Source organism: Brassica oleracea, chromosome C8, assembly GCF_000695525.1.
Source record: "Brassica oleracea var. oleracea cultivar TO1000 chromosome C8, BOL, whole genome shotgun sequence".
Classification (NCBI taxonomy): Eukaryota; Viridiplantae; Streptophyta; class Magnoliopsida; order Brassicales; family Brassicaceae; genus Brassica; species Brassica oleracea.
The window spans coordinates 25,494,926-25,506,897 of NC_027755.1; the positions used below are offsets into that span (position 1 = coordinate 25,494,926).

General features: G+C 39.2%; 2 protein-coding genes across 2 annotated transcripts; one reads left to right on the plus strand and one right to left on the minus strand.

The window, feature by feature from the left end:
- Window positions 1-133: 133 nt before the first annotated feature.
- LOC106310989 (28S ribosomal protein S9, mitochondrial) lies at window positions 134-2,243 on the minus strand. Its single transcript, XM_013748217.1, has 4 exons — window positions 1,639-2,243; window positions 847-1,287; window positions 670-750; window positions 134-493 (listed from the first exon to the last, which is right to left on the minus strand). Exons 1-4 carry the CDS (start codon window positions 2,174-2,176, stop codon window positions 402-404), a joined length of 1,152 nt encoding a protein of 383 aa, XP_013603671.1. The 5' UTR covers window positions 2,177-2,243; the 3' UTR covers window positions 134-401.
- Window positions 2,244-2,393: 150 nt separating this feature from the next.
- LOC106310994 (signal recognition particle 9 kDa protein) lies at window positions 2,394-3,612 on the plus strand. Its single transcript, XM_013748223.1, has 4 exons — window positions 2,394-2,556; window positions 2,725-2,793; window positions 3,187-3,280; window positions 3,418-3,612. Exons 1-4 carry the CDS (start codon window positions 2,485-2,487, stop codon window positions 3,492-3,494), a joined length of 312 nt encoding a protein of 103 aa, XP_013603677.1. The 5' UTR covers window positions 2,394-2,484; the 3' UTR covers window positions 3,495-3,612.
- Window positions 3,613-11,972: the final 8,360 nt, after the last annotated feature.

Here is an 11,972-nt window from a genome sequence, read left to right on the forward strand (position 1 = left end):
TTTGTCAAATTTGGAAGGTGTGGTAGAGAGTTTATCCAGTTTGTATCCAATTTAGTTATAATATATATTGAAATTACATAAACCAAATGAAATCAATTCTTGTTTAATTATGAGAATTGGACACCCCTTACCATGATTCTATCAAATTCATGTATGTTGATCATTATCAATGCACCTTTTGAAGAAACAGAAACAAAAACATACAAACTATGTGTCCTGACTCACAAACCAAACGCCACTCAAGTTTCCCAGACTCGAGAGTCGTAGTAGAGGAATGTGTTGGTGCAAGAAAGACTAAGAAACAACAAGTTATTTTGCGGTGATTCTTCCAAACCCGGTAATAAGTAGATGAACCAATGAAAATGAAGAGAGAGAGACAAAGAGAAAGACATCGCATGGATTTAACGCTTGACCCATTGGAAACTCTTTCTTGCCTTAGCTTTTCCAGGTTTCTTCCTTTCCACAACTCGAGAGTCTCTTGTCAAAAAACCAGCTGCAAACATATATCCAAGATTAAAAATAAGATGGTGATCATCAAGAACAATCAATCTAACCGAACAATACTGCCTATCAAATGGAAACATCTGAGTCATCGATAAGACAACATGATGTATCTCTGCTGAAGAACATTATACAAAGATTTTATAATGCGCTTAGTATCTTGCTTACCAGCTCGGAGTGCTGTCCTCATATCTGGTTCCCAGTTTTGCAATGCCCTACTGATACCCAACTGAATAGCTCCAACTTGACCTTTGAACCAAACATTTGAGAACACAGTTGACCACGGTTAAGCAATTTGAGCAACGAGTGCTATAACCGAAGAGGTGATCGTTGAGAGGGTTTTACCTGTAGTTCCACCGCCATTAACAGTGCAGTTGATATCCCAACTACCTAAGGTTTTGGTTTCAGCAAGCGGGCGGAGAAGAGCGGCACGGTGATCAAGCATAGGGAAATAGACATCGAACTCTTTGTCGTTAACAAGGAACTTTCCTTTGCCAGGAACAATCCAAACACGAGCAATGCTGCATTTTCTTCTCCCGGTTCCATAGGCTCTCCCAGCTTCATCCACTTGCCTCACCCTTGCTTTAGCAATCTCCTCTTGCATCTGGAGTTCTATCTCAGCTCTTGACGACTTCTTAGAACTCTTCTCACGTCGCAGGTTTTCAATCTCAGTCAGAGGAGGCAACCCTTGGACCCCTTGGAAATCCTTCAAGGCTATCAAACTATCTAGCATTTCGTCTGTTATACCGGACTTTGCAATCAGGTCTCCAAACGCTCGATCAGGACCTGCGACAATAGAGTAAGTTCCAAATCAGTAAAGCTGAAAAACCAACTCCTTAATTCACTAGACTGAGCATTGTTAAGCTTTAAGAACCACAGCATCCACTTCTTTTTTTTTTTTTTCCCTTTCAGTATCCACTTCAAGCAGAAGTCTTTTTAACCAAATGCTCCTCCTTCTTAAACATCAGAGTTCAGTATACCGTCCATACAGCAATCATGCCTAACACAATATTGCTACTATCTCGAATAATCATCAAATCCAAATCAAAGTCATGTGATCAGATTTGCATCATTTGACCCCGATTCCAAATGTAGACACTTTTTTAAGAAGCAGATAGCAAAGTTGAGGACTTTGACCTTTGATAACCTCAGTGAGCTCTTTCTCTTCCTTTTCAAACAGTTCCTTCTTGGCACGCTCTTCTTCCTCATTCACCAAGCTGTTATCAAAGCTAACAGGCATCTCGCCGCTAGTATCAAACACAACCTTACCATCTTCCTCGTCCTCCTTCAAATCCCAAGGCTTAGAGGACACATCCCATCCACTGGATTTCACATCTCCAAAACCATTCGACACATCACCGAACACGGCTTTCTCATCTCCTTCCTCCTTCATATTCCATCGCTTAGGCTCCTCCTTAGGCCATTTGCCATCCCCACCAGGTGACCCGGATTCGAAGGAAGAGAAAGGATCGGACTTGCCATCGTTTACGCCAGAAAAACTCCACGGTGCGTCATTTCGATTACCCCCATTCCCGTTGTCATTTCCTCCGCCGCCGCCGCTACTGTTGGTGGAAAGCGGACGGATAAAGGAGGAGAAGATCTGAGAATTGGATTTGGATGAAACTAGGGTTGCGAGACGGAGATTCGAAGATCTCAGGAATAAACGAGAGAGCATGATGTGATGTGATGTATGAAGGAGAGAGATTTGTGGGAAACAAAGTTGTTGCAGATGTTCCAAGAGGAAGAACGGTTAGGGTTTTACTTTACTTAAAAATTCTCAACGCTAACTAACCAGTCCGGTTTAATCAGGTTTATTCCGGTTTGGTTAGCAGTCAAAAATTATTCCTTTATTTTTTTTTCTCCATACATATATATATATTTCTCTCTCTCTGCTTCGGCTTCGGCTCCGTCGAGGTTTTTCCATCTTCCGGAGATTTGCATAGAATTGAAATCGCCGCCCTTAGTCCGTTCAGCTGAATCGAGATGGTTTACATAGTTTCGTGGGACGAATTCGTAGATCGATCTGTTCAGCTTTTCCGAGCTGATCCCGAATCTGTACGTTCTCTCGATTTCGTTCGTCACTGTTTCCCTGGGCTTGTAGTTTAGATTATAATCCGTAGATTTTATTGTATTTAGTATTCGATAGCTGATTTTGAGTTGCCTCTTGTTTGGTGGCTATTCGATAGAGATGGTTTTGTTATTGATGAATTGGATTCAATGCAGACCCGGTATGTCGTCAAGTATAGACACTGCGATGGCAAGTTGGTTCTTAAGGTTACTGATAACAAAGAGGTATGTGTCTTCTTCTCTGTGTTTTGTATTGGTTCCGGATGATAGTTTTGATGCTTTGGTTTGGAGGATGTTAATTTAGGGGTTTTCTATGATGATTTAGCTTGGGGAATGTGATTGCTCATATGCTACGTTTTTAGTATTTCTTTTGTCTTTTGCTGGCGATGAGTTAAATAAGCAGATATATTTCACTATTTATAGCACTTGTTCTTGTTGAAACATGTTTCTGTTTATTAGTCAAAGTGCTATGCTTTAGACCTCTTTGTGGTTACTTATAGTTTGCATCAACGTCTCTCTGCTTAATTAGCTCCTCATTGTTCTAGCTTTCTTGTTTCATCCTGTTTTATGTGAAGCATATGATATATTTATTTAATACTTCTTTTTTCTTTAACTTAGTGTCTCAAATTCAAGACAGACCAAGCACAAGAAGCGAAGAAGATGGAGAAACTGAATAACATATTTTTCACACTCATGGCCAGAGGACCTGATGGTAAGAAGAATGGAAGTTCATGGTTTAATGTCACTTAAACTTTTGAAAAGGAATTTTCCTTTTGTGTGTTTGTTGTAGCAATGGCTTTGTAGCTTACTTTTTTAGTTTATTTATGTGTTGGCTGTTGTATAATGCAGTTGATCTCTCTGAAGTCACCGGCAAAGAACCGATGGAGACGCAGCCTGCCAAGAAAGGGAGAGGAAGGAAGCAATAAGTCTCGTGAATCTGTATTTTCTATGTTCTTTTCCTCATATTTGGTATCAAGATTTTGATCCATTTTTTTGTTAAATATTTTGAGATGGATTTTTAATTAACGTTTTTGCGTTTGAACTCTTTTTGTTATCCAAGTTATTTACATTGAAATAATTTATTTTTAAGTTTTCAAAGAGTATGGAAACAATATGCAATACTATCACCCCCATGTCATTATTTGTAGTTTTGTTAAGACTTTTTTTTTTTTAAAACCAGTCAATACGATCATTTGGTGATATATTTTTGGTATTCGGTGCCTGTCATAAATTTGAATCAGAATAGACAGCAGGCATTCAGAATATGTAAATGTTTTTGAATAATTATGTTATTGATATGATGCTGGTTATAAATGTATATATGCAAAAGCAATTAGAATCATGGACAATATAACCCATCCTATGGATGGAACAGCCTTATGGCGGCTAAACAGATTCTCGACAAGGGGATAACAAGAACGATAGGAACGGGGGCAGAGACGAAGGTCTAGGAAGATGTCTGGATACCAACCATCCCTGCTAAGCCTGCTCAACCAAAGTCTAGAATCATCGATAATGATCTTAAAGTACATCACCTGATTGATTTTGACAGGAAAGAGTGGAACGTTGCCTTCATTATCGAGCCACAAATTCAGGCCTCTATAAGGTGAAGTTTGGGTATGCGATTGCGGTGGAACAAAGACGCACAAGGCAGCTGGTGGAGATGAAGGAACCAAGTACAAATGCTTTAAAGACTGAAGTTTGGAAGTTAAAAGCACCGAGAAAGATGAAGCACTTCTTCTGGCAAGCATTATCAGGATATGTAGCAGCTGCGAGTACACTGACTGAGCGCCACTGTGGTTCTGATCCTGTCTGTCAATGATGTGGAGCAGAATGAGAAACCATCAACCATATATTATCTTCGAGCGTCCACCGGCTGTCCAATATTGGACTTTGTCAACTATTTCATCATCTCTGGTTATTTTCCCGAGTTCTTCTATCTATGATAACCTTGACCCACTCTCCTCGGGTGGGCTAGAGACACGAGCGCCTATTCCAGCAATGCATCAATCGTCCCATGGTTGGTATGGTACATATGGAACCGCAACGACAAATGCTTCAACAATGAACTCCGGGGAACAGGAAGTACGAAACGGCAACAGAGGCACGTGTTCCAACACACCGCTGGAAGTGATGCTTCATGGTCAGAATCGGATAATGGAGCCGGTCTGGGTTTCATCCTGCTAGATGGGGATACAGATGTCATCACCGGGATGAGGAAACGAGGTCAAGCTAAGTCCCCTATTCATGCGGAAGTAGAGAGCCTCCTTTGGGCTATGGAAGAGGTGAGTGGTCGCGGTTTTCAGCAAGTGAGCTTTGAATCAGAAAAATTGTTCTTCTTCGATATACATTCCAAGAGTTACTTACCCCCACAAAAATTATTCTTCTTCGGTATACATTCCAAGTAGAGATGTCAAATGGGCTCTCCATGTACAATGGGCATTTCCAAATGGGCAAATCAGTTTATTGGACATTATTTTTTAAGTCCGAATTGTACCAAGTCCAAATTGTCCACACCCAAAATGGACCATTTCAAATGGGCTTTCCCCAGAGTCCAATTAAAAAATCAGTGTTAACATACAAAAATTCATATTTAATATTTCATTATGTTTTGTAGAATACAAAAGCATAGATACGATTTTAGCGGGAAATCTCGATTTACGGTTTTGGCCGAAAATCTCAATTTACGGTTTTGGAGGGAAATCTCGATTTTACGGTTTTGGCGGGAAATCTCGATTTTACGGTTTTGGCGGGAAATCTCGATTTTACGGTTTTGGCGGGAAATCTCGATTTTACGGTTTTGGCGGGAAATCTCGATTTTACGGTTTTGGCGGGAAATCTCGATTTTACGGTTTTGGCGGGAAATCTCGATTTTACGGTTTTGGCGGGAAATCTCGATTTTACGGTTTTGGCGGGAAATCTCGATTTTACGGTTTTGGCGGGAAATCTCGATTTTACGGTTTTGGCGGGAAATCTCGATTTTACGGTTTTGACGGGAAAACTAGATTTTACGGTTTTAGCGGAAAAATTCGATTTTACGGTTTTGATAGAAAACTAGATTTACGGTTTTGGCGGAAAATCTTGATTTTACGGTTTTGGCGGAAAAACTTGAAAATTCGATTTTACGGTTTTGGCGGGAAATCTCGATTTTACGGTTTTGACGGGAAAACTAGATTTTACGGTTTTAGCGGAAAAATTCGATTTTACGGTTTTGATAGAAAACTAGATTTACGGTTTTGGCGGAAAATCTTGATTTTACGGTTTTGGCGGAAAAACTTGAAAATTCGATTTTACGGTTTTGGCGGGAAAACTAGATTTACGGTTTTGACGGGAAATCTCGGTTTTACGGTTTTGGCGGAAAACACGATTTTATGGGTTTAACGTGAAAATGTGATTTTGGCGAGAAAACGTGATTTGGAAAAAATATAATGTTACGGTTTTGGCGGAAAACATGATTTTTCCCCAAATAGATTAACCCTAGATATTTTTAAAATTTGTGCCGCCCAGTGCCCATCTGGTTTTGCCCATTTGGGTATGGGTGTATTTGGGTCTCGCCCATTTGGACAAAACAAAATTACGGTCAAATATGGGCATGTCCATATTGATTTGGACATGGGTTACCCATGGACAGCACACCCATTTGACATCCCTACAAGCAGCAGTGCACACTTTATGGAGAGAGCGGAACTCATGTCAACATGGTGAACAGCCAAGAAATGTGTGATGTCTGATAAAATTTGTGGACAAAACAATGCGGCTCAGGTTGCTTTCCGTTCAAGGAAAAGGACACAAGCATCTCGAAGAGGGTTTGATCACTTGTTTTGGGACACGACAAGTGTAACGCCCCGATTCCCCGGGGTCCGACCGGGTTACCGAAAAAGGGGTTATGGACACGTGTCTACTCATTTATACAACCCTACGTGTTCCGTTACTGGTCACACCCATATTCATATACTTCTACTTATAGTCCTACGCACAGAGAAATGGAAAGGAAGGAAATGAGCAACAAGTTACTCAGTGAAATGACTATAGACCAGCCTGCCCGCATGACTCTCTATACTACTCTATGCGGGAACTAGGGCTGACTAGCCACTACAATCAATAAATGCAACCTAACATTTCCTAACATCATCATTACCAATCATTCACAGTTCTCTACATTTCTAACAACCTAACGATCACCCAATACAATGATCTCACTCATTGTCACACACATCAATCCATAGACTCTGACCGACTCAACATACACGACCGTCTTGAACCTATGACATCAATACGCTTTTTATATCCCGCCTCTCGCGGTAGGCACGTTTTTATATCCCGCCTCTCGCGGCTGGCACATCTCCTCGCTTCCCATGGGTAGCTCTCGTTAAGCCACTACCCCACAGGTTCATGTGGGTGCCTCGTTAGGCACTACCCCACAAGTTCCTATAGGTGCCTAGCGTAAAGCTACTACCCCCATGTTTTACATATCTTAGACTCTAGACGCCCACCCGTTCTTGGTGGTCCAAACAGGACATCAAGCAGGTTTATTGACACATTCACTTTCTTATTCTCAATCTCATTCTCCATCATGTTCACTTTCTCATCCACGTTATTCACTTCTCATTTCTTATTCAGTCTCACATTCTCATACATTTAGACTCTTACTCATACACATTCACTAGACGCCACCCGTTATCAGTGTCTCACACAATACACATCACATTCTCAAACACAACAGCTGATGCCAAAGGACATCCTATTCACATACATCAAGTACTTACACTAGATTCAAATGACAGATCTATCATCCTACATATTAACTTCTTTCTAGCAACTTAGCTTTCATTCACAATCAACATATGGGACTACACAAGCCAATCACACAAACATCAATTATTAATCAATCATCATAGCAACACCAGACAGTCCATTAAGTCTCATTTAACAGTATGAGGGTTCTTATGCATCATGATCCATTCATCTATCATCCAAGCAGTAAACATGATCTATCAACCTAGCTCTCAAATATGAACTATTCAATCCTTACTCCAACATAAAAGAGTATACAGGGTCATAAGAGAAGATTGGGTTCAAGACACTCCACCTTAGCCTAGATCTGGATATGGATCTGGAACAAGGAAACAAGAGAGAGAGACGAGATCTGACCACCACCACCAATCGGCTGCGACCACCACCACCACCACACGACGCCGGCGAGGAGGAGGGAGAGAGAGAGGCGACACGGAGAAGAGAGAGAGGCTAGGGTTTTCAGTCTCTGGGATTTCCCGACAGAGCTTCGCTGCAGTTTCTGAATGAGACAGAAGAATTAATTTCAAACTCATGAGTCTATAGGTTTTGACAGAATTAATTTCATAAAGAGTATTATAGGTTTTGACAGAATTAATTCTTTTAATTCTTTTAATGATGCACTTGATATATATGTATTATAGGTTTTGACAGAATTAATTTCAAACTCATTAAGAAAAGCACGTAGGGACATACATTTATTGTTTTTTATTTATTTATTTGGGGGTATCACATATGGAAAGACTCAGAATAATTTTCAAGTAGAGTTGAATATTACGGATGAGCCTCTTTACATGTATTCAAATGAGGCCGAAAGTATGGCACTATACCCGCATGGACATCCATTGATTGTTATATTAATGAATATGGTGTTTTACAGGAGAAAACCACAAAAGAGATTAAAATCGTTGCACTGAACTTGTGGAAGAGTCTTAAAGAACAATTGATGAAGAGGCCTCTCCCTTCTCCTTTTCCTATCGTTACAGAATTCCTAAACCTCTCAAGGGTCACCGAGGTTTTCTACAAAGAAAGTGGCATATTCACACATCCTGAGTTGACGCAAGATTATGTGATTTTTTGTTCCAGGACAAGATACGCATTTGATAGGAAACCTACGACTGTACTAGTGGTTCACGGTTTTTTTATGTCGTGTCCAAAATAAATGGCTTTATTAGATCACATTAATCAAATTTGTATCGGCCTTAATTATTTGTTTTTCTTTTTGCTAACTAATAAAAAATAAGAATATATTTTGTCTGATATACATGACTGTCCTTGGCACCTTGCTCACATGATCACATATATTTTGTGTGGTACAAATCCTAGTCCCTAGATGAGTGGATCATATCCATTTAATCCATGTTGTATCTAAATTTGTTGTGTATAAATGATTGTCGTTTGCCCACATATATATGTTTTGTGTGATATAAAATCCTAAATGAGCGAATGAGCCATTTAATCTATTGTGTAGTTAAGTTTTTCTTAAATTAATACTTCACTTTGAACCAAGTGCTTCAAGTAGTGGTTTAGGTATGTAACTTAGTGGATAGAGCGTAAACTTGCATCTCCCATATTTGTAAAATCTATTAGATGTACATGTGCTTCACCATCCGTACGTAGACGCATCAAATGATGAAAACCTTAATTTCTATGGTATTTGATATTTTTCATGATAAAATGGAAAGGGTCATAAGAACCCATTGCTTATGACCATGCAGATAAGAACCAATATTATGGTCATGATATTATTCTGTTATTCTGTTTTTTTTTTTCATTTTGCTTTCTTTTTGAAAATATTTTATATAAAATTATACACTAATCAATAAAAATTGATGTTAAGATGATTAGTAGATTAATAGACTTAGTTGTTAATGATCAATATATTAGGAAATGAATGTTTAGCAAATTGACTAATTAATAAAGTAACTAATACCATACAAGTAGACTAACCTTCCTACTGTGTTCAATGTTCTAGACTGGTGGAAAGGAATGTCTACATGCAGACACATAGGGTAGAGACAACATGTAGGGGATACCAATAATGTGCTTCAAAAATGCTTCAGTACTGAGATACTTTATAAATAAAGGCACTGAATTATATTGAATTACATGAAAATAGTTTTTTTGAACTATTGTTTACATAAATATTTATTTTAGGTTTTAACGCACACTTTTACTAATTTTCATAATAGTTTTGGTATAAACGCCTAAACCTAATAACTTGACCCAAACCAGACGTGAGTACGGGGGTGATTGGTAGTTGCTGTAGGTGCTGTCCACAGCCATATTTATTTTTAAAGCACCAAATTCAGAGCAATCAAGATTTAATTTTTTTTTTGAAACCACAGCTCTAGAAATAACCTACAGCTGTACAAGTGCTCTGCAGAGCCAAATATCCAAAGCAATTTTTTAGTGCTTTCATAAAATTCTAGAACAATAAAATTTAAAGCCACAGCAAAAAATCTACAGATTTTTTTCTACAGCAAAAATTTTAAAGCTACAGCCATTACCGATCGGACCCTACAACTCAATATTCGGCACTAAAGCCTAATAGCTGAAAGATGAAACCCTAGAGATGCAAGACAAGAACACTACCACCGTCGTTTTCCATAGCTACACTGCAAAAAAAAAACTATAGAGAAAAACCACCTGGAGCAAAAGTGATTGGACTCTGTCATAGCATCTTTTCTCTTTTATTTGGGTTGTAACTGATTTTGATATACTTCTTGTGAGGGTAAATGCATTACAGTGATTTTTTATCTTTGTGAATAAACTTGTGTTGGTTAGTGAATCCATTGTGCATCGCTTTTTTTGTCAAATTGCCATGGTCGTCCAAGTAGGACCTGATTAGCTTCCATAAGCAACAAATCACACACAATTGGTGCAAACATACAACCACCACAAGCCACTACACCGAAAAGGGACCGACATGAGAGGAAGAACACTTCCATCGGCACATAAACAACACCGAAACCATCACCAAATCGTAGATAAAAGAGCCAAACGCCCTACACAAAAGCAGATGAAGAAGAGCTAAAACTTACTCCACAGGAGAAAAAACGGCAAAGAAGAGAGAGAACTCTCAAAGGAAGAGTTTACACCGAGAAAACTCCAAAAATAAGCAGACTTACAGCCCCCAAGTAGATCCAACCAAAAGGCAACGTCTGAAAAGTCTCCAATGCAAGTCCACATGCTATCGTCCCACACTCACGACTTTAGGGTAACCACGACACAACCACATTGAGCTTCAAATGCCAGATTTATTGCAAAGATGCGACTAGCAAGGGAGAGGATATGAAATAAACCACCAAACCCCTTCGTCAAGGCAGAAGAAAAGCCATCAACCCTCACTGGAACCCTAACACGACCATACAAAAATAATCTGCAGCCAAGAAACAGATTCTTAAAATTAGTCGGTAGAATCTCAATGCTCCTTCCATTGCCGAAGCGGCGGAGAGGGGGATATGTTTTTTTAATAGGAGCCAGCTAGGGTTTGATATATTTTAGAGAGAAGGTAGAAAGTTTTTTTCTCCCTACCACTCTCTCAATTTGTTCCTATTGTACATACGATGGTCACCAGTCATAGCCTATAACGTATCTTGAACCATATAATTTTTATATATGTTGATAAAATAAAGTATAAGTTTTAATTTCTGATCAATGAACCATCATGTCACGATTTTGTTTTGGCCAATTGGAATATCAAACCGAGAACAAGAGTTTAACAAATTTTTTAGTATCTATGTATTTTGCATTTACGGTTGGGGTTTGTAATACTGAAAGATGCTTAGAATATTTCTTAACGATTGTTAGCCAAGAATTACCCTAGTAATCCCCTCAAATATCGATACGTATAAATGATAATTTCCTTATTACATATATGATAATATATGTATCCCTTAGGAAAAATAAAAGCTGAGGTCCAAAAGTTGATTGAGCCATAGATGACAGAGGATAGAAGCTGCTTCCGTCCTGCGTAAGATAAAGCCTTTGCAGACCGGCAGTTAAAGTTTGCAGAAATTTTATCTAGAAGAGGTCTGTAGTCCGATATTCTCAGCTTCCTGCACACTAATGGGAGTCCTAGATAGCGTATTGGCATTGAACCCATGTTGAAACCAAGGCGAGAGATGTCTAGGGTTTCATCATTGTTCAAGCCAGCCGTATATAGCTCGGTTTTGGACTTGTTCATGCGTAGACCAGGCCAGAGGGCAAAGTGTTCCAATGTTTTAGCAATGCATTCCACAAAATTCACAGTACCATCAGAGAAAATCATAAGATCATCGGCAAAAGATAAGTGAGTAACCTCAAGTTCCCGAGTTTGCGGATGAAAGCCAATGGACCCGTCAGTGTATTTCTTTCTCAGAAGCTGTGAGAAAACCTCTAAGGTTAGGACAAAAAGATAAGGCGATAGGGGGTCGCCTTGTCTTAATCCTCTTGTACCTTTAAAGTATCCGCAAGATTCTCCATTAATAGCCACCGAGAACCGAGTTGTCGTTAGGCATTTCTTGATAAGGTTCCTGAATGAGGGTGGAAAGTCTAGCGCCTGTAGAGTGAACATAACGAAGTCCCAGTCCAGAGTATCAAAAGCCTTCTGAAGATCAATCTTAAGCATG